The 23,066-nt window shown below is 39.2% G+C and overlaps 2 protein-coding genes across 3 annotated transcripts; both read right to left on the reverse strand.

Annotated features, from left to right (window-relative positions):
- Nucleotides 1-169: 169 nt before the first annotated feature.
- On the reverse strand, nucleotides 170-14,411 carry deaf1 (DEAF1 transcription factor). 2 transcript variants are annotated; one of them, XM_088080171.1, is made up of 13 exons: nucleotides 13,867-14,411; nucleotides 12,169-12,266; nucleotides 11,736-11,862; nucleotides 11,365-11,514; nucleotides 10,669-10,808; nucleotides 10,427-10,492; nucleotides 9,779-9,814; nucleotides 8,997-9,120; nucleotides 8,302-8,448; nucleotides 2,947-3,239; nucleotides 2,613-2,711; nucleotides 2,258-2,347; nucleotides 170-898 (listed from the first exon to the last, which is right to left on the reverse strand). In XM_088080171.1, the coding sequence occupies exons 1-13, from the start codon at nucleotides 14,063-14,065 to the stop codon at nucleotides 797-799; spliced, it is 1,671 nt and encodes a 556-aa protein (XP_087936297.1). In that variant the 5' UTR covers nucleotides 14,066-14,411; the 3' UTR covers nucleotides 170-796. The 2 variants fall into 2 exon arrangements, with proteins under 2 accessions (XP_087936297.1, XP_087936296.1); XM_088080170.1 differs by having other exon boundaries at nucleotides 9,770-9,814; nucleotides 13,867-14,401.
- A 745-nt stretch (nucleotides 14,412-15,156) lies between these two features.
- On the reverse strand, nucleotides 15,157-20,056 carry bet1l (Bet1 golgi vesicular membrane trafficking protein like). The gene is made up of 4 exons (XM_042496222.2): nucleotides 19,923-20,056; nucleotides 18,209-18,294; nucleotides 17,855-17,911; nucleotides 15,157-17,494 (listed from the first exon to the last, which is right to left on the reverse strand). Exons 1-4 carry the CDS (start codon nucleotides 19,939-19,941, stop codon nucleotides 17,327-17,329), a joined length of 330 nt encoding a protein of 109 aa, XP_042352156.1. The 5' UTR covers nucleotides 19,942-20,056; the 3' UTR covers nucleotides 15,157-17,326.
- Between the last annotated feature and the right edge of the window lie 3,010 nt (nucleotides 20,057-23,066).

Below are 23,066 nucleotides of genomic sequence, written 5' to 3' on the forward strand. Positions count from 1 at the left end.
TTTTTTTTTTTTTTTGGAAATCACATCAATTTGCTCAGGATTCAAAGGTTTAAGTACTTGTGAGAGACGTCTGACAGCAGCAAAAGAGAAGTGATGCTGCTCCAGGTTTCAAAGGGTTAACTGAAACAGGAAAAAAAAAACTTAAGCTGGAAGAATAACAAAGACAACCTTTAAAAATCTGAATATATTTTGATTGAGACAATAATTCATCATGACTCACAATAATAACAATACTAAAAAAAGGAACCATTATTAACAAACAAAAGACAACTCATCTCTAAGTATTGTCCAGGGTGAGGTGGGGTTAATTTAATTGTATTTCTATTGTTTTTAAAAAAAAATATTAATATGCTTGACCTTTATATAGCCATGACGGTCTCTGGACGGAGATTTAAACTGTTTATCGAGAGTTAAAATGACAGCAGAATACTTTTTCATAAAACAACAGAGAGAAAACCGTCACTGAGGAAAGATGAGAAACAAAACTCATCATTAAAGTCATTCATGGAATAGTTAACGTTGAAAGTGACAGATTAATCAATAATGAAAATAATTTAGTTGCAGCCCAAACCTCTTTGATCTTACTTTATGAAACATAATCATAGAGGTAATGACCTTTGACTGTACTTAAGTGAATAGGAAAAGCATTCAACTTCTCTCCACATATAAAATTTAAATTTTCTCAAGAGATCGAGAGCATCTTTTCGGAGTGATAAACTCCGAACAATAAAAAGTTCCATCCAGACTTCCTGTCTGACTTCCTGTCTGATGACCTCGTGTTTGGACTGTCGCTCCTTCATTTCACTTTGACAATGTCGATGTCTGTGATTGGCTCCTCCTCCTGAACAGCCACACCCCCTGATGATTGACAGCAGGTATGCTGATGTTCTTTCCAGTCCTGCGGTGAAAAACAAGCCGATCTGTGAGTCTACTCGCAAACTGTCTATATTTTTGTTTCTTTTTAAATGTCAACCTCATAAAGGGGTCGTTAACAGTGCACTACGTACTTAAAGCTTTTCAGACTAATAAATACACAATAGAAACCCACAAAATGTGAAGAAAAGTAATTTTCCCACACCTATTGTCTTTATTAAACAGAGAAATACAACTGTACACCTTTTGAACTCAGCTTTCTCTCAGTCACGGAAGACTGACAAGACTTTTTGCCTCCTTCATTCATTCAAAATTGACAGAAATAAAAACAAAAAAAACTCATCCAAACCATCTGGGTTACTTTTGTTAACAATCTAGTTAGTAAGTCCACTGTTTCAACACTCATCAGCTCTGGTTTGATCAGAATAAATCTGTTTAGGTGTCGCGGTGTCTTTCAGCTCAGCTGCCTGTTCCATCAGTAAAGACTAGAGAGCTCTGGTGGTGCATGCTGTGCACTAGATACAATGAGTTTGATAGAAAAAGGAGCACCCGAATTTATGATGACTCTTAAAAATATACCTGCGGCATAAATACGCTGGTATACCACAATTCTGTGGTATTGCCCAAGCCTTCTACACATTACACACTGTAACATTACTATTTTTCGCACGCACACACACACACACACACACTTAAAAGACACAACAGATTATGTAAAGACTCCAGCTAAATGTTGCTAATGGCAAATAAATAAAGCTTATTTAATTCCTGACATCAGCATATTGTTTTCTATACGACTTCAATCAATGCCTATCAGACTGTGATAGAAGTTTTTGTTTGTAACTTAAGAATCACACTTGTGTGTATCTCTGATTGTCGCTAGGCTTGGAGTGGTATTAAGATAAACCAGCGTATTTAGAAATCCTGACAGTATGATTTTCAATATTGTCAAAAATATATATTTTATTACGAAGATAAGAAAATGCTTTATTGAGGTGATATAGTTCACAGCATGCTCCACCAAAGGCCAGTCTCTACTGGCACCAAACAGCAAACTAGCTAGCTTCAAAGCTAGAAAAATGAAGCCAATGTGGAAGTCCTGAAAACTGCAGTTTCTCTAATGGTCATGTTAATGACCATGTAACATGGAGCTGAGTTGAGATGGTGACTGCGGCTGGTGGAGAAAACGTTACAGGACTGTAAACAGCCGTCAACAGAGGAGTGGGACACTCCTGATGTTTGCTTGAATTTTTGTACACAAATACCTTCATATATCCATGATGAAATGAAGGTTTGAAGAGAGGCGTTCTTAGAGGAAAAGAAAAGGTTCAATCAAAACAAAAAACATGGCTGTACTTCAGAGGATGGCTCAGGTAAGTCTTACCTTCCTTTGACAGAAGGTGGAGCAGTAGTTGACCTTGTGACAGCCTGTACACTCACTCATCGCCACCCGGCCGCAGTTCACACACATTTGCTGCAGAGAGACACACATGAACACGTGTAAACACAGGAGATACAACTCAGTTAAACATGTCAGAATGTTGTGGTTTCTCATAGTAGAGTAAATATTACAGACGGCTACTTATTTTTGCCTGAATACGCTCCCTTTACATTTTCTAAAAATCAAACCCAGCGTTCTTCAACTGGGGTGGTGCTTCATGGTCTGCTGTGTGTAAATGTGTGTGTGTGTGTATGTGTGTGTGTGTGTGTGTGTGTGTGTGTGTATGTGTGTGTCATACATTGATGATGATCTCTGTGATTTCAGAGCTCCTCTTGGCCTCCGAGTCGTCTGGCTGCTGAAACGTTATCTGGTTCTGAAACGACTGAGGGAGACCACACTGAACACACACACACACACACACACACACACACACACAGACACACACACACACACACAGACACACACACACACACACACGCACAGACAGAGGGTGTAACTTAGTTATAAAGTCGTCTCATTATCATTTTCATTTGTGATCATCATGTGTATGTGTGTATCAGTGTGCAGTGTGAGTGTGTGTGTGTGTGTGTGTGTGTGCGTGCGTGCGTGCGTGCGTGTGTGTGTATTCTCACCTCCTTCCTACCTCCCTGACCTTTGACCCCTGTAGTATCCCCAGCAGAGTTTTTAGCCTGTTCTATCAAAGCCTTCAGCTGCTGGACGTTGCTCAGCAGCGTGTTGGCCATCTCCTCCAGGTACAGCCACGTGTTCTTTTGGCCCTCGTTGATCCCCGGCCCCGCGCCCCCTACGGGCCCCACCTCCAGGCCGCTCACCAGCCCCGCTGATGGAGACGCCGCTGTCACTGCCACTGCCATCTTGGCCTGAACTGGCTGAGGGGTCATGGCCAGAGCCGGCAACGCTGTCAGCACTGAGAGAGAAGAAAACAGTGTGTTTTTAGTTCATGTTTTTTTTTTTAAATGTTTTTCCTTTAAGGCGTATCAGACTGGGGGAGCTGAGATCATAACACTCAAGTAAAGTTTAATGTTTCACACCAAGAAACTACAGCTGTCTGAAGACTTGAACATCTGTAGTAAAGAAAAACACTACTATAAACATTATTTGGGATGCACCTAATGACTTCTTTCATTGTCATTTAAGCTCTCAATGTTTTTTTGGTAATCGTTTTATTTAATAAATGCTGGAAAATTCTAAAAAATGTCCATCGCAGTTTCCTAGACTCAAAGGCAGCGCTAACTTCTTCTGGTTGATTGTTTGGTTGGTAAATAAGATCTGGTCCCACCTAATTCTCTCTGCTCAAACAATCGTTGGTGTGACTTTCATAAGACCGTGTGTCCACCACGGCATACTTTTGCCAGCTATAAGACACTGGTCCGAAAACTCCCATCTGGGAGTGCTAGAGTGCTTTTGATACACGGGGTTTTATGCCTCTGTAATGGGTTTGGGCAGGCTGGGTATGGATTTTTTTTTTTTTTTTTTTTTAAATGAATAATATTACAAAATGGGCACTGCACTTAATTATTATTTCTTTGAAATGTAAATCTCTCATATAATACAGTTGTTATAAATGGACTGATAGACTGATAGAATGATTTATTGGCTGACTGATATCATCTCACATTTCAGCAGCTCCCTCTCCTCCTCACTCTGCAGGCACAGAGGCAGAAGGAGGAGCCGGGCTCTCTGTCCTTCCTCCTGGCTGGAGCAGGGAGATTCTCTGGTGGGGATGTGGAGAGTCGGTGAGCCACTGAGCTGGTCCATTTTCAACTGCCACACAGCCGGTGTGTCCCTGGCATGAGAAGCCAACTAGTGCATGTTGAGGGAAAGAGCTCGGTCGGGCTCAGTGTTTTAGGTGATGATACCAAATGGGCCGGTTTCAGGCTTCAACTCACAAGTGTCGGTTTAGTTTGGGATGTCATTTTTTTCCAGCCTGTTGAGAACTTCAGTCACAGTGACCTTGACCTTTGACAACTAAATTTTAATCAGTTAATTGTTGAGTCCAGGTGGACCTCTGAGTCAAATTTAAAGAAATTCCCTAAAAGAGTTCTTGAGATGTTGCGTTCATGAGAATGGGATGTACAGTGGGAAAACGCCCAGCCATGACGATGATTGACACGAGCCATAAAAACACTGGCCTAAGAAAATAAACACACTTTGGTGGACACACAACACTGCCAGGTAGAGTGCATTCAGAGCACTGAGGTTAATTTAGATAAGCTAGAGGAACATGCAGGTTTTACCTCCATCTAACAATTGACTGGTTGAAAAGCAGGGGTGGGAACCACCATACAATATTACCATAATATTCAAGTAACAATACAATATTTTTGTGATTTTAAATCATTTGCAATATGCTGAATGCTACAATAACATATATTGCAATTTATTACCATTTTCAACCGTAAATTATATCCCCAAAGGAAACAAAGTTTTCATATTGAAGTGACGATTCATCTCACGTCAATCATTTTTATTGCAGCAAAATGTTTCTTGTGGGAAGAAAAAAGCAACTGATTTTATTGATTTATTTATATTGTACTAGTAGGCTACCAAACATTTTATTTGTGTTTGCAATATGACTCATTTATGTAATATAGTAAAAGACATTTTGTTGGTGACCCCATCTTCAGTAGAGGGCCAACTCAACTTAAACATTCTGAACTATCGCTTTAAATGTTTATTGCGGGTATAGGTATCTATACAAACTGATGAACATTGGCTTAAACATTAGAAAGCCTAATCCGCACGCAGCCTTTCTCCATCAGAACCACAGGAGGTACGATTAACACTGCAGGTCTCCAGTGAAGGTTTCTCTACACCAGTCCTTTAGATGTTAAATGTTGAAGTGAAGCATGAAGAACTAAAACAGCAGGTGGTCTGAGCACAACCAGGTCACTGTGTCTGTGCATCCTCCATACATTCACTCGTGACCTACATACACAATATATTCCTGCTGGTGGTGGAGTCACCGACAGCTCGGAGCTCCTCTGAGAGTCCAAAAATAACTGGACATCCATCTCAGACTCTGATTCAACATGTCCTGGGGAAACTGTGTGTGTGTTCTCACAGGTAAATTCAGCGTTAAGAGAATATTGACTTATACTGGGATCTTGCTGTCCTACCTATCTGCTGCAAAACTGTCACAATCAGTACGTTTCCATGCACAGTTTAGGCAAGCTACAGTCATAGCTCGATTAGGCCATTTAATTGGATTAATTGGACTACTGTCCTTGTCCCAGTATACATGCACTGGGAGAGAACAGATTTATTGACAGAAGTATGTTCAAGTCCACTACAATAAGCCTATATTATAATGTGACCATGTCACAATCATAACTGTTTATTAAAATTATTTTGGGGTAGAAAACCGGGGCTTCACATACATAGAATCAGCTAAGCACTGAGGAAACTCAGCCTTCATTGAGTAGTTTAAAGCCCCCTAAAATAAAATCAATATCAGTGTGAGTGTGGCCTGTGCTATATTTATTTTATTTAGAAAAGTTTCACTGCGTTACCTTGCCGTAACAGAGCCTTCATCAAAATTTTAGGTGATTTTTAATTAAAACATGTTTTAAAAAATCACCAAAAATCACAGCTTTTATAGCAGCCAGAAAGTGTTAAACAGAAGTTATTGTTGGATTTTCAAAGTTCCGCTGCTCCTGTTTGTACAACAACATTCCAGGACTTTTCCAAAACTTCAGGGTATCTTCAGTTTTCCAAAACTTTTCCAGGCATGGAAATTGTTATTTGCAAATCCCATTACTTTTCCAGGTTTTTTATCACTGTATGTACCCTGACTGTTCCTTTAAAAACCCAAGGAGTCCTTCTCTCCTGGATATAAGTCATGTTTATTCATGGACTGCACTAGCCTATATAACATGTTTCTGTCATTCTGTCTGCTGGTTTTGATTCTTCATACAGTGGCTGTCATTCAGCAGCAGAGACTTCACTGCCCCCTACTGTCCCTCTGCCAAAAATGAAAATAACTGAAGGAAGAAAAGATCCAACAGCTTCTTCATCTTTTGTTGATTTAAAAATTGGCTATATAAATCTGACATTAGTTTTAGATTGTACCTGAATATTTAAATTACTTTCAGAGGCACATCCTTTCTGAAACTGCACACACCCAGGCCCAGGGTGCTTCATTAACCTCAGGGTGAAGGACAGAGAGACAGTACTGACAGCTGGATTACTGCTGTGTGAGTGTGTGCGAGTGTGTGTGTGTTGCCCAGCAGTCAGATGAAAAAAAATTAGCAGCCTTCCAGCCAATCACAACAGTCTCAGTGATGGTTAAAAACAGTTTGGGTTCTGGATGAAATTGGGAGTTTGAATGTTTTGTCAGCTGATTAGAAGTTAAAATATCAGCCTCAGGAATAAAAATGAATAACAATATTATCTAGTGATAGTGAACGCTGACAGAAGGACTGAGGATTTGGGGGAAATCTCTGAAGGTACTTTAAGCAAGATGTTCCGATCGAACACAGAAATCAGTCATATGAGCCGCCCTCTCCTGAGAGCTAATTACAGCAACATGACAACCAACAAGAATGCAGCTACACTGATTCCCTAACCCCTGATAGGATGACAGATAGGCTGTAAGACAGTGGCAATGCAGGGGATTGTGGGACAGATAATTAAGGAAGTGTACATATTAAATATCCTGAAAATGGACAGAGCTGAGTTTGTTTTTACATCCAGTCGAGATTTTTCACAGAATGAACTGCTGGTGTTGAAAAGTCAGGGACTAGGCAAAGAAAGATGAATTCTTTGTCTGGACACAAAGAATGTCTGCACAATTAATCCATTATTATCAAAACAGCACTGTGGCCAAGTAGGGCTACAAAATTAAATATTAATTACGATTATGATTTTGTCTTCCCACAATGAAATGAACATGACTGACTGTAATCTCGTCACTTAAAATGCATGCTTAGCCCCTAAAAAACTTGTCTGCATATTAAATCAAGACGTCCCTACACTAATAGCCAGCCTTCCCTTTTGAAGAGCTGTCATGTCGCAATGTGAGCACCCTGCAACGGTATGAAAAACTTTCCTTTTTCCTGTTTGGTCACAGGAGTGAACAAATTGTATGCAAAGAGTATTTTAAATCTGATTTTGCTGGAAAGATTTGTTAATTAGCAGAAATGTAGCACTACATGACAGTGCAGTGCACTGCTGATTTTAACTTTGGGTAAAAGGTTTTGATAGACCTCTGTGTATATATAATGCCTCTAGGAGATGCAGCGTGAATAAGGATCGGTCTTATTTTGATGTAAAGATTTGTACTTTGTACTTGTATTTGAAGGAATGCAGCACAGCATGGCAGTGAAAACTGTGCTGTTTATTCAAATTTGAAAGTGAAATGAAAAATGTTTTGAACCTAAAAACAGGAATGACTGTGATGAATAACAGTGATCTCGATATTTATCATAATAACTGTGATTATCAACTTTGTCATAATTGCGCAGCCCTATAGCCGATGAAATATCCCGTCTGCAGGAGCTGAAATTTCTCGATACATTTAAGATGTGTCACAATATACCATTATAAATGAAGCCTCGTGGTGCTGCTGAGATGCCCCACCCTCAGATCATAGATCTCAGATCAGACCTTGGCAAAAATCATCATTTTTTTTTTAGTGAAATTGAAATGCAAAAATGACACACATCACAATATCTATCAAAATAATCCCAATGTGATATGTTTTGTTGTATTTCTGAGGATTTTTTTCATAACTATGAGATATAGCGGTAATAATAATAATAATAATAATAATAATAATAATAATAATAATGAGAAGTTTTTTGTCTTTGGTAATTGCAATATGGTTCTGTAAAAAAAAAAAGGATGTTTGCTGGATCTGTTTAATACTTCTGGTCTTAATTCCATGTGTAACCCTCAGAAACAGCGGATGAAACACAAACACACTTCAGATGATGGGGAGTGTGAATGATTACAGTGATGGATGGTACCTGCTGTGCTGGCAAACACCTCGCTCTGCGCTGAGCCTTCAGAGATGATGGCAGCAGCAGCAGCAGCAGCAGTGGCGTCACTCGTTGGCGTGCGGTCAAAGGTCAAGGTACCGGAGGTGGTGAACTGTCCTGACGGGGACACCGTGACTGTTGGTGGAGGACAGAAGAAGACATACATGGTTTTATAATATATTTTTATTTCACAGTGTATTTCACTTTATTGAATCGTTTATTATCGACCTGGGCAGTTTAAATGATTAACGTCAGTCGACATCACAGAGTTTGTCAGCTTGTTGGCATGAATTGATTATATTTACATGGCATGATTTCCATTTTTCAAACATCCTGACCTGACGAAATTCCACGTGGAATTGAAACGTTGTCTATATTAAACTTTTGTGGCATGGAGTGGGTGTGAAGACTTTTTCCTCATGTTTGGATGCATTTAATATGAACATCTGGCATTGTAACATTTTATATTCATATACAAAAAAAATGGAAAAGCATCATAGATCCCCTTTAATTCTCAAACTTTTAAAACAAGCTGTGACTGTGAGCACATGAATCTCTGAAATAATCTGACATAAACCTGCTGAACCTGAAACACAAACTATCTTTTCCCTTCTTCCGCTGAGTGACACAGAAGCTGAGCTGTTTTCTCCGATCACACATCAGACTGAGGTCACCTGACGTACATGTGGTCCCCGGGGTCAGCGTGATGTTCTTGGTGACAGGAATTTCCTTTTTTGGGGAGGTGACTGGAGGATCGCTGTCCTTCTTCCTTCGCTTGTATGGGACAAAGAGGCGGACTGGACCAGTCTGAAGGAGACAGATAAAATCAACAGAGTGAAGTTATTTTAAATCAAATTAAATTAAATTAAATCAGCAACAATGAAATGAAAATGTTTTTTTTTTCCAAACCTTAAATATAAACCTGCCTTACTTATTGAAGTAAAAAAGAAACAAAAGTTGTGTAACATGTGTTACATCCTGTTATGCAAAATGACATATTTCAATGGGTGTTTTTGCAGGAGATGACCCAGAAATTTGTTAAAATAAAACACAAAAGACAATTACCTGAAAATTAGCAAATAGAAAAAAAAAAAAAGAAAAAGAAAAAAACAGGATCTTGGCTTTAAAATAAAAAACTGGAATCAGCCGACATGCTCATTTCTGATATCACAAACTAATGTACTTTTTTTTAATTGACTAAGTTAACGTGTACAAAACGTCAAACCTAAGCTGAAGTATTTTTCTTATTTTGCAAAATGAATGAATATTACAGATTGTACAGCACTTGAGAAAATATACTTTTATGTTAATCAATATTTCATTACTTACTAATAAGAAAAACTTGACCTGACATTTAATATCAACTCTCAGTGCTTTTCACTGAATCAGAAAACAGATAACAGAAATTTCATCCCAGGTAGAGATAATGAGGTCAGAGTTACAGGAAAAGAATTACCATACTGACGTTTTCTGCTACCACAGTCGCTCCATCCTTCGCACACTGAAGAGAGAAAAAGTGAGTCAGACAAACACAAACTGAGTTCTGCCCTCTGACTGAACTGAGCAGGTTAGTCATAACTAATTGTTATATGTAGCTATTTCTTCACTTTATCAATTAAACCTTTAGTTTAATTAGATATATAAAATTACAGCAAACGTCCATCTTTTGTTTCCAAAGTGTTTGACACTGATTGAGGTCATAATGAAGAAAATGTACACAGAAATTGGAGCCAGACAAAGTGATGCCTGACACCAGATATCCCAACAGGAGTCATAAACCCACCAAATCAAAGTAAAGGAAGCCTAATTTTAGATTTCGGGTGTGTAAATGAACTATGGTAAACTTTCCTCCATCTAACCAGTGCCTGAATCACCCAGACAGTTTTAAGACCATCTTTCCAGCAGTGAAATCAACAACTTTAATCTGTTCATTGTGTTTATGTAGCAGCTGTAAAAGGTGGAGCTCATTCTAACTATTTTATCCACTGCTCAATTGTTCAGTGTATTATAATATATCAGTATTTAATAGTTGATTTATATTCATCATTTAAATCTGCAAAGTAGACTAAAATGTAGTGGAGTAGAAATATTAAGTCAAGCTCCACTAACTCACTCCTGTCAGGTCATCACAGCAGGCTCCACAGGTACAGGAAGCAGCATGGGGGTTCAGGATACGCTCCTACACACACACACACACACACACACACACACACACACACACACACACACAAAGTTAAACCACAAACAGCTTTCCATTCAGAATCAGCCGCTCTGCATGCAAACTGAAAAAAGTGTAACACGGTAAAGCACAGCAGTAATACAGTGAAGTAGTATTAGTGGTAGTAGAAGTAGTACCTGTATGAGGCAGAGCAGAGGTCGGCCAGCATATCTGATGCTCCTTTTCCAGTCTTTGCTGCTTGCTCTTCCCGCCAAACCTTCAAACTCTGTGGGAGTGAACCACTGCTGGTTGTGTCTGATGCAGCGACCTTTACCCCCTGAAGACCAACACAACTGTCAGTGTGGGAAAAACTACAGCACAAATTACTCAAGAGCACAGTACAACAGAGTATACTGAAGCACAGTGTTACTCAGACTACAGGAGTTTTGGGACCTTGGTTGGTACCGATTTTGGCCCAAATTTTCAAGTAATGTGAGAGGTTTACAAATCCAGTCTTAAACCGGCTGATAATTCTGAACATGTTTGATCTAATATTAAAATGTTTGATGATTCAGTGTTAACTTAAGTCTCTAAAATGCAGTTTTTCAGGCAGAATAAATTATCAGAATTTATCATTTTGTTTGTACTGAAAAACACTTCAGCTCTACATATTTATTTGCCTAGAGCTTTTCAAAATGTGATAAATCAAACATGAAGAGTAATCTGATTTATGTTCACAGTGCAGCAGTAAATACCAACTGTCACAGAGGAACTCTGAGGACATGATAACTTCAGTCACTCTTATGTAAACCTTGTTTATGAAATACAAAATAAGCCTGCTTTACTATTAACCCTCTGTGCGAAACAATGCTCAGCACAGGCGCGTTGATCACCTGATCCCAGTCGGTTCTTGTAGAGGACACCGCTGGTGTTCCTGCAGCGGACCGGCAGCTCGTTATTGTACACTGAAGGGTCCCAGTTGTACTTGGAGCACGAGTCTTTGTCCTGAGGCGGGGTCAACGGGGTGGGCGGGGTCTGTGGGCCTGAATGAACCACAGGAGGATGAAACAAACAGACACAGATCAGTCTCATAGAGAAAAATAGAACAGAGCTGCTTCCAAAGCAACTGCCACTTAATGTCATTTGTGTCTTCACAACTGAGTTCAATATGGACATCTCCAAGACAGCAGGACCTTGTCAGTACTGCAGCACGCACGCACGTGCACACACACACACACACACACACACACACACACACACTTACCTGGTGCCATTGCAGCAGCAGACTTTAGGCCAGTAGCTTCCACGATGCTGCCATCAGTATGAACCACAATCAAGGTGGCCTTCTGGGTACTGAGACCATCACCCAGCTGCAGGGTTGTCCTTCCACTCTGTGACACACACACACACACACACACACACACACAGTGTATACGCTTGGATAAGAGGTTACAGATGGTGCAGGAGGTTCTAGTGGACCTTTGGGAGACTTCGGAGTGACTTTAGACAGCACTCCCCACCACCATTATCAACAAGTGAAATTAAATTTGGAAAAAAAGTTTCCACTTCTCTAAAGCAGCATTCGACAGATCAGCACCTGCAGGATGAGTTATGCACACGTGAAATTCATTTGAGGGTACAAATGACTCATTCCTACATACAACACTCTAATTAATGTACAAAATGTGCTTATTTACCAGCACGTGTTCAGGGAGACTTCCTGACGTGGCAACCGTAGTGGTGAAAACGTTGTCCTCTGCAGCTTGAACATCCCCCACCCTCACCGCTGTCACCTCTGATCAGCGAGAAGAGAATATTCATTATCATCACATACATCTCTGTATCACTAATTCTGCTCTTTTATAGCTTCTTGTAATATTAAGATAAAATTTAAAAATCAGTATTTTGACAGTATAGAATAAAAATGGGAAATTATAAATATCACCAGAACTAGATAACCTTCTCCATTCACCATATATGAAACAGTCTATTTAACACTTTGAAACCTGGAGCAGCATCGCTTTTCTTGTGCTGTGTTCAGTTGCCTTTAAACCCTGAGTGAATGGTGCAATTTCTTTCAAAAAGGGGAAAAAAGGCAATAAACAACTTGGTAAGAAATGTTCCTCAACTTGCAAGAAACTGGTAGATTTAGAGAATGATTTTTAAAAAGCTATGGAAAGAAGAAAAAAGCTAGGGAAAAAATGTCTAAAGAAAAATATAAAAAGCTAGGGAAAACTATATTTACAATCGTCATGATTGTATATTTAAAATTATGTTGCTGAATTGTTATAATTTTTAAGCACTTTATCCACATCTTCTTTTGCCTTGGGTGTTTTTTGTTTTGTTTTTTGTTTTAAACTAATTTTCAGATAAATTTCTTGTACTTTTTACTTATTTCTTGCTGTTGTTGACCAGCTCTCCCTCTTCCCATGTTTTTGAAAGAAATGAAGCCAGTTTGCTCAGGTTTTAAAAGGTTAAGTAAGAAAGCTCTAGTTTTACATTTTAGCTAATGGTTCCTGTCAGCAGGTTGCACGTTGACTCTCCTGCATTGTGAACATTTCAGACATCACCCTAATGCAGAACATAACATTGCTTTAAAAAGACGTGAGTTTTGCCTTATTATTAGTAGAAGTGGTAGTATTATTACAACATACTGTACTATGTATTATTCACAGCTGTTTTACGACCCCTCATCCAGCCTAGGCACCTGCGGAAGAATTGACACAAAAATTTCCCTCACCACACTAGATTCACTATCTTACATTTTAATTCCCGGAGAGCCGTAGAAATGCATAGCCTTTATCTCTTATTTCACTGGTTTACGGGTTCTCACATCTCTTCAGTTTGGCATATATGCAATTCATCATGCAAACCTTAACTGAGTCAAATATCGACTTCCAGCATACAGTCTATGCTTCAAACAGCTAACCTTGATCCACCAGTTCAGGTATTGTCGTGGGTTAGCAGTGTCAACCAAATTTATAAATTTGATTTTTTTTATATCAGTCCAAGCCGAATTGGGGAAAACATGCTAATTCAGTAAAATGAATATGTGCGATGTGATTACGTGAGATATATGCCACCAAAGGTCTACAAATCTTTTAGTTTCACATTAATTGAACGAAGTTTGGCGAGTATGTACTGTTGCTGTACACTACAAACTAAATAAGCTATTGTGGTAGTTTTACTTATGGATATATGAACAGAAAACTGATTGAACAATTGTGTTGTTTCATGTGAAAATCTTTACTGATTCACCATCACCTTTAAGAAGTGTTAATTTCACCAGGCATGTGTGCTCTCCACGTTAAAACACGGAGTGAAGCTAACTGCCATTATTTTTCACCACACTGTGTTTTAGCGCCACCCCGCACTGCAGCGGCCTGCTAGCTTGCCTGCGAATGCCGCCTCGGCCTCGTCTGAGTTCGGCAGGGACTCGGCTCCTATGTCGATGTTTCCCGGTTCCGCCATCACGGCCATCGTGGTGACTTCGGCCTCCGACTCGGTATCCGAGCCCACTACCTCCACCGGCGGTATGCCGATGGGCGGTTCAACCAGCCCGAGCGCCTTCGTGGCCGAGTCCGCTTCGTCCATTCCTCCGCCGTACGACAAGAGCCGAATGTGACCGAGCGGAGCGTGGTCCGAGCGCAGCCGAACCAGGTACTATCCGGAGGAGAGCCGCAAACACAAAACCCGTTTATCGATAATTCGTCAAATTAAAGAACAAAAGACAGTGAGAGAAATATCCAATTGACGGGGGAGCTTAAAGTGGTGAGAGAACGGCCGCTCCACTCCAGTGTTTGTTTTCATGAAGTCTCAGGAAAGAGATGCACCGGAGTTTACCGACAAAACACGAGCTGTTCCGAAGCGACACACAGCGGAGGACAGGACCATGATACTAATATAAATATATTAGACAATAATATATATTTATATATATTATTAAATTAAATTATTTACATATATTTTCCATTGGATTTGAAATTAAAGGAGTAGGATTACGTAAATGTATTTTTTTCTTCTTTTTGTTATTCATGTTTTTAACTGCTGTTTTTGTTTTTTTTTCAAAGACATCAATCAATATATATATATGTATGTGTGTGTGTGTAGGGAAATATTCATATTTTTCTCTTAAGCACTAATACACAAAATACTCAGACACTCAAGACACTAAGTATCAAAAGTGAAAGTCATCAAATATGTCCTCTATTATCTGTTTAGCCATTCATTATTATTATCTCATCATGTATCAAAGTAGGATTTTATGTTGTTGTTATGCTTTAACGCCAACTTTAAGACTGTATTTTCCAGTCAGGTCTTTATTTCTGGTTTGGTCAAACCATGAAAAATAAAAGTCATTTTATGTCTATAGGTGCAACATTTAGATCTCCATCTCTCAAAATAAAGATTTACATAAATTTATCTGATAAAAGTAGTTATTGAAATTTGTTCTATAGGGGCTTTTATTTAAATATAATCTATTCCTGTTTTGTTATCAAAATTAAGTCTTTATAATCTTCCAGAGTCATAACGATGGAAAATATAGTTTACATTTTTTTTAAATGGTAGACTACATTATAAAAGTGCAATTAATAAATATAAATATTTAGTATACGTAATGACTTGAAACTATTTAAATCATGCAAAAAAAAAAACAACAATCAGCAATTAACCCCCAAAAGGTCCACAGTGAAAAATAATTTATTACGTGTGTATTAATAATAAAAATAGTAAATGTTGGCTGAGGCTAATTTGCAGTCCAAACAGCTGGAATGTAAACATAGAGAAAGAAAATCTTTTTAACCTTCTTAAATCTCATCCAGACTCTTTTCTGTGGTGGTCTGCTGTACAGACTCTGAGACTGAATGTGGGATAAAAAAGAGAAAATAATATTTTACATAATATATACATGTAATAAACATAACAGGTCCCAACATTTAATATTAATTACTCGGGGGAAGCTTTACTGCAAAAACACCATTAACAAAAACTGCTCATCCAAGTCAAATAAAACAACCAAACACCTTGATGTTTTAAAGTTTAAAAATAAAATAAAATCACGTTACAGTATGCTGTGTGAGTATTTGCCTGTAGCCTTGTCTCCTGTTGATCACAATAAAAAAAATTGACCAAATGCTAACAAGAACTATCAGCTGACACAAATGCTTGCCAAAATTTTAAGGTGAAAAAAAAATTCCTTCAACACACGGTGGCATCGACTGGTGCACTGACGACCCGGCAGCAGCAGACAGCTGAGTCACTTCCTGCTCTCAGCTGCTGTGCCTTAATTCCACACTATAGAAAGTTATATATGAATTGTCACATTTTTGGGTGAAGCTGTTTTGATACAAGGATCTTTAAAGTCTTTTCTGTTTCATACTGATGGGAAATAATGAAATATGCTAGCTGACGTCAATCAAACTTTGACGATGATTTCACGATGAGTCATTCTCTCGTGTTTTTTCGTCAATAACATACAATTCTGAGTAGTTTTGTCACTTTTGCTGCAGGGTCAGAATAGGTCAGATTGGTGAGAAAAAACTTATTTTAAAGGTCCAGTGTGTAATACTCATAACTATGTTCTCATTAGTGTGTAATCGCCTGAAACAAAAGCCACCTTTAAACCGCCTTTCAAGGCAGGAATATTGCACCACAACACAGCCTTGCCGTTGTGTGTAAAAGGTATGATCGCAGAAAGGGAGGAGAGAGTTGCCTCGCCTTTAAGTCACCAAGGGAGGTAGTGACAGGGCTAAAAAACAGGCTAAAACAGTGTCTGTGTCACAGCATGGGAGTGAGGGTTTGATTAATTTTTAGGCGTGAGTTCATTCTTCACAGATATGTCAGCACAAAATGTGCATAAGAGTCCGATCCAAGAACAAATCCCAAATACCAAAAACATTGGTGAACATCAGAATCTTTGTAAAAACTGCATTAGTGGGTTTTAAGAGGAATTTTTTTCTGCAGAATGGTTGGTGAATGAGGCCCAATGAGATTCAGGAGCTCATAATCCTCCGAGCAGAGGAACGAGATCAGCCACCATGTACCAGAGACGGTAAGTGATTGTTATTGACATGTTATGCCTTTGTTGTTGTGTATACAGCGCTGGCAATGTGTATGTTATATGTCACACTAGAGGCGGATGCTGTTGTGTAACATGTCATGCCTCTTTTGATTCCACAATGCCAGCACACTGTCTAAAATAACATACTAGAGCGCCATGATGCCACTGTCATTTGGTTTTGAGTAAACATGTTAAACATGTGCCATGAAGAAGGGACTTTGCAGTGGCCATATGGTGTCTATAAGGGCCACTGGCTCTACATAGGGCCATTCATGTTTTCTCCCGTAGTTCTCCTACATGAAGGAAATGTGTCATTTCTGCAACCTCACTGCTACATGCCACTAAATCCTCAACACTAGACTTTTAGATTGTTGTATAGTCTGGACCCAAGACACAGATGCTTATTTGTGGTGGGCGTCTCTCCCACCTGAGCTATGTTTAGGCTCCACCTTCTCTTCGCCCACATTAGGACTTCCTGGCTGCAGCACACAGGGACAAGTTTGGTGCAGGGTTGAAAATTCACAAAGTCCAGGCATGTTTTTTTGTTTGTTTTTTTTAAATAGACTCCACCATCTTTGATATGACCATGCCTGCCACAGTTTCCCCTGCGAGCTCGCCAGCACCCCCTGCTGGTCAGTTCAACGATTTAAAAAAAAAAAAAGCTCTCTGTCTACTTCCTGTTTTTTTTCTTACTTTGGTGCAGAATAAAAAGTCTTTTCCTGTACAGGAGAGCCACAGAGATGATTTTAGCCTATAAAATGTGGGTCAGCTCCTGGCTGATCTTAGTTTTACTGTCAGCGTTGAATCCTGGAGACCATGTAGTAAAGCAGGAAGAAGACTATGACCAAGCCAATAGAGACGTAGCAGAGGATCCGGCGGTTGTCCCTGCCGGATCGGACCATGGTGGAGAAACGCTTTACACTGCCGCTCAGCAGTCCCGTTGCACTTAAGAAGTTTGAGTCCTGACAGGAAAAGGGAAAGAGGTATAACACTATATAAACAGATATTTGATGCAGAGTCAAACGGCATTTAAAAATGACTTATTGAACATTTTTAGTGGTGCCTACAGGACAGCCTCAGGACTTAAAGTAATTCCAATACTATACAGGAAACTTCAGGATGGAGAGATAGTCAGTACCGCCTATATTTAAAACAATGGGAAAGGGTAACTAACAGTTAGGGGCCATACTTGGTCTATAACTGTGTTTGGGTGGGTGAAGAGTGTCAGTTGGCATCAACATAAATGCCAAGTCCCAAGGCTTCAGAGTGTGTGTGTGTGTGTGTGTGTGTGTGTGTGTGTGTGTGTGTGTGTGCGCGCTAACCATGCCGTCCAGATACTCGTTCTGATCATCAGCTTCTCTGTCGATTTCGTATGCCAGCTGTCAGATTTAGAGACAGCACAGATAATGTAGTTAAAAACACACAGGTCTTACATTTAGAATTGTATTATTTCTAAAAGAGTATTAAATAATGACATTAAATTAATCTTTAAGTTATCTCGGGGGCAAACTACACAACAGAAACGAGAACATAAAGAACGCAGAAATCTGTCTCTCCACTAAGACAAGAATTACAAGTTTATTTGATTTTTATTTATATAGCCCAATATGTGCCAGGTGTATATGGGTATACAGGAAACTTATAGAAGAAGAGAGCAAATGTCGGTTGTGACTCACAGATTTCAGTCTGGAGACTTTGGTTGCCAGGTTATCAGCCAGCCGTTTGTTTTCAGCATCCAGCATGTCGTCCACCGAGCCATGACCTGGAGACCCACAAACAAACTGGATTAGAAATGAGACAGTGGTTGTTGAGGACACCCTATTTCTGCGTGAAGTCCTTAGTATGTTCCGTTTTCACATCCATACCATTATTTTACAAATGCGGATTTGATAATGAAATGAATAAAGCAGTGTTTTGCGCCTGCTGCAACATGTAAATCAGTTAGTAAACCTGGAACACTTTATTTTACCAGTTTCTATTCTAACTATCATGATCATTGACTCTGATGTTAGTCTGACACTTTAAAAGGATTATAGAAGGATAAATAATAAAGTGTGTGGCAGATCTCTACCATTGGTCTATGACCTGCAGAGACTTGTAGCCACTTAACTTTTGCATTAACTGATGTTAATATATTCAGTGGGGGAAATAAGTAATCAACTTATCAACATTTCTGTCAGTAAACATTTCCAATTCAGCTATTTACATGAAATTTACACCAGACACCGATATTAACTTAATATAGCGATACAGATAAAGACATCATAACATTTCAATCCACAAAAAAGTTATGTCCATTAATGTGGAAGAACACACACAAAATGTGTTTGAAATGCCAGATTTTAGGAAACTCCCTGTATGAAGACATCAACCTTTCCTCCACATTCTTCCACACAATCTTTTGTTTAAGATTTTTAAAAAAATATTTTAGCCTTTATTCAAGATAAAGCTGCTCAAGTGTGAATGGGGAGAGAAAAAAGGGGATGACATGCAGCAAAGGACCGCAGGTCAGAGTCAAACCCACGGCCACTGCGGCGAGGACACCAGCCTTTGCACATGGGGACACAGACAGTTTTTTTAATCTCCATGATTCTGGGGGGCCACCGGTGAATCTAGATCTTCAGTTTCAGACACATATGTTCTAGGTTTAAGTCTGGTACCTCAATTGGCCATTACAACACTTTTATTTTCTCCCTCTGGAGAAAAAAAAGCAAAATATATAAATATCAGACAGGCCTGAAAGATAAATAAAATATATAAATAAAATATTTAAATAATATAAAATAGCATTATGTAAGTGTTTCAAGTAAAAAGAGTGCTAAAGTAATAATAAACACACTTGGTAATAAAACCATAAAGTGACAAATGCTATAAGTATCAAACCATAAAAAACTTCGGGTTTGAGTCGAGTTTAGATAAGGGGACACAAATATCGACGGAGACACAGCACCTGTTAGAGGAGCTACAGGAAATGTTGACAGAACAATTATCGCCAACTTTATTGCACAGTGACAAACATAACAGAATTTACTCATAACTCAGAATGTTAAATGGTAACTGTGCGCATATATTAAGCACATATTAATCATCTTATCTCTGATTTGCGTCGTAAAATAACGCAAGATTAACGCGAACTTTTCCGTTCACAGCAGTCAAAACCTGTGTGATGTTTGAAAAGCTAAACTCCTCAGCTAGTTAGCCTGCTAGCTAAGATCCAGTGTGCTCGCCTCTAAATGAAGTAACTACAGAAGTAGATATTAAACACACGGCTGATCTGATAAATCATTTCGCTTATATACTCCTTCACACGGCTGTTACATTAGTTCTGTACTGCTGAAGGCGCATAATGGCTCAATATTAAGAAGTGAGTACGTGTCAAAAAACAAATACCTCTATTCCAGTCCGCCATGTTGACGAGTGACGTCACGATCAGCTGTGTTCAGGGCTGATGCACGAGCCCAAGTCGCCGTGGCCACACCCCCTGAGAGGCGAACAGCTCCCGCGTGTGTGCGTGTGTGTGTTTGTTTGTTTGTGTGCGTGTGTGTGTGTGTGTGTTCGTTTTTTCCCCAGTTTTTTCATACATGGCTCAAGCATATTTACAAATTCAGTTATGTAACAAACAGGAAATAAGACACTGTAAACTAATCATAAGAAAAACAACAACAACAAAAAGTCAAAACAAAGACAATAACCATGCAGGACAAAGTATATACAGCTATACAGTATATGCACGGGGGTATCGAACAAAAGTGTCAAACAAAAATGTTGAATGAATTACACGTGTCCAGTGTTTTTTTCAGCTTTGCTATGTTTCAGTCCCTGTGAAGTTTGCAAAAAAGTAAGATTTTTAACCTGCATTCCAAGTTGCAATATGTAGTTTTTTGTGTATTTTTTTAACTCACTGATATGTCCCTGCTTGATTTATACTACCCAAGATGACAATACACACACTGGTGCATGAAAATAGAGAGTGAACAATATTATAGATAAATAAAGGCTAACTTTTAATTTTGGTGCATAGTGTAGAAATCAGTTTAAAGGCCATGACACAGCAAGCCAACGGTCCAGCCAATTCCAAGGTTTGAGCTTGTTGAATCGGCGGTGGCCGTGGAGCCAGTTCGTGAACAAAATCTAAGAACTTTTCTTTTCTATGCCTCCGCACTGACCTGTGAATGCGATATCTCAAGAGCACTTCTCGGATTTTTTTTCATTGGTAGTAAACTGTAAGTGCTACATGACTGGTACGCAGAGGCATACAATCGTGAGGTGGTAATTCAAGTTTACCGTTGTCTCTGTGCCTCTGTTGAAATGGGGTCAGAGAACTAGATCTTTTAGGTAACTGACTATGTTGTTCAGATCATCATTGAATCTGATACCTTTAACCCTTTGAGCAAATTGGTTTCATTTCTGTCAAAAACATGGAAAGAAGGCAATGAGCATCCTAACAAGACATGGCCCAAAAACTAACAGGAAATTTGTGCAAAAGTTATGAGAAAATTACGTAAAAAATAACAACAACAACAACAACAACAACAACAACAACAACAAAGTAAAAGAACAAGAACAGGAAATGACCTGGAAAAAAGTGAGAAAATAAAATAATAAATATATATAATTAAATAAATATATTTTTAAATATGCAATTATTATATAAATATAGTTGTCTTGATATTTGTCCTGATTTATTTGATAATTTTCTAATGAGTTGTTCTCTCCTTTTTAAGCTAATTATCAGGTCATTTTCTTTTCCCTATTGACAATTCCTTTTTTTTTTTAATCTGTGGAACATTTCTTCCCTAAGTGCTTACTGCTGGAAATAGCTCAAATTTTGCTCAAGGGTCAAAGGGTTAAATGTTTCAGTAGGTTTTGCTGTTGTTATCACAGGTCTCCCCAAATCACCTGGCGCTTGGTTTTACCACTCAGTCAAGGTCGCAGGAGATGAGAGATTTTCCTGGATTCAAGGTCGCCAGTGTGTACTGTGTGTTGACTGTAAGTGGCCACTTGGTGGAAGCACGCACACACACACACACACACACACACACACACACACACACACACACACAAAGTGCAGAGATTGTTAAGCTTTTCCCAAGTCAGCTTGCCCAGTGTTACGTGAATCAATTCACCCAGAATGAACTTGAGTGAGTTTATCTCAGAGACTCTAATCTTTTGCACGAGATGAATTTATTTATTTAAGATAGTCTCCCAGTCCCTGCAGATCTGAGTTGTAAAATGCAGTTAAGTTTATACTACACTGAAATACCAGAAAGTTGTATCAATCATGGTTTTGTGTGGCTGCATGAATCAGAGCTTTAATGGACAGGTGAGCGTGGCTATTCTTTCGCTGATCTGCCCAACCCCTAAACTACTTTGGTAGAGTGAGTGTTATTGTGCAGGGTCAAAGGTCATGCTATTTAACTGTGAAAACACTATCATGCAAATGTGAAACAGTGATATCAACTAGTGTGTCCAGTTAATCCTCCTGTGTGTCTATGTGCTGTAATCCGCCTGTGTGTGTCACGTGTGTGTGTGTGCCACCTGACGTCAGCCACCATCACTGCTGCTCCGGGGGTTGGAGGTTATGTGCATGAGTTCTGTGCGTGTGTCTGAAAGGAAAAAAAAAGACAAAGAAAAAGAAATGCTACTTCACAAAAGAGCACTGTAGAGATGATGCTGTTTCTGTAGGCCAACCCAGAAAATGCATGGTTCCCATGACAAACAATCAATGGGGTTTTTCCATTAGATTTTGTATTACTGCAGAAAATAAGCTCTGTGGCGAACAAACGTTTATGATATGCTCAGCTAGATAACCTTTGCAGATGAACACCACTGTTGTGATTTTTTTTTAAAACATAAATGCAGTCAAGACTTCCTCGTAGGCCTACAGAAAAATGTCCTCCCTGGAGCACTCTATACCTGATCTGTGTAGACCAGTGATACTCAGCATACAGCTAAATCTGGCCCTAGATAGGGCTCCGGGTGGCTCCCCAACATTTTTCTAATTTTCAATAAAAAGAAAGTGTTTCATACTGGAACTTCTTTTTGTACTTTAGGGTGCAAGAGTGAATAAAACAGCATCAAAACAGAGCTTATCAAATTAAGTGGAGGATGCCCTGCACCGCCCAACAGAGGTCCTAGCTAAGCCCATAATGTCCTAAAATCTTAGAAAAGTTCTAAAATCCTAGAAATGTCCCAAAATCCTTAAAATGGCTTAAAATCCTAGAAATGTCCTTAAAATCTAGAAATGCTCTAAAATCCTAGAAATGTCCTAAAATCCTAGAAACATGTATGGGGCTGCCCTGCCTCCTGTCATTTTACAAAAGCGGCCCCCAAGCAGAGCAAGTTGCGTGTCCCTGGTGTAGACAGCCTGTGACTCTGTGTAGATGTAGTGTGTCTCTCAGCAGGAAGAGCTACAGCAGATTTAGATGTGGTGTGTGTAGACCTGATCTGTGTAGACCCAGTCTGTGACTCTGAGTATACCTGGTGTGCGTAGACTTAGTGTGTTGTGCTCAGCAGGAGGAGCTGCAGCAGCAG

The sequence above is a fragment of the Plectropomus leopardus genome, chromosome 7 (assembly GCF_026936395.1).
Source record: "Plectropomus leopardus strain MGB_pleo_1.0 chromosome 7, ASM2693639v1, whole genome shotgun sequence".
Classification (NCBI taxonomy): Eukaryota; Metazoa; Chordata; class Actinopteri; order Perciformes; family Serranidae; genus Plectropomus; species Plectropomus leopardus.

Bases quoted from the DNA above. Each gene is read 5' to 3' on its own strand.
- deaf1 (XM_088080170.1), bottom strand. From the start codon at position 14,065: ATGGACGAAGCGGACTCGGCCACGAAGGCGCTCGGGCTGGTTGAACCG. The intron at 9,815-10,426 runs GTGAGTTAGTGG...TTCTCTCTTCAG, and splicing joins GCTGTGATGACCTGACAGGA to TGTGCGAAGGATGGAGCGAC. The intron at 3,240-8,301 runs GTACCATCCATC...CTTCTCTCTCAG, and splicing joins GGTGTTTGCCAGCACAGCAG to TGCTGACAGCGTTGCCGGCT.
- bet1l (XM_042496222.2), bottom strand. The intron at 17,912-18,208 runs GTGAGTCACAAC...TAAATCTGACAG, and splicing joins AAGTCTCCAGACTGAAATCT to CTGGCATACGAAATCGACAG. The intron at 17,495-17,854 runs GTTAGCGCGCAC...TTTTCCTGTCAG, and splicing joins ACGAGTATCTGGACGGCATG to GACTCAAACTTCTTAAGTGC.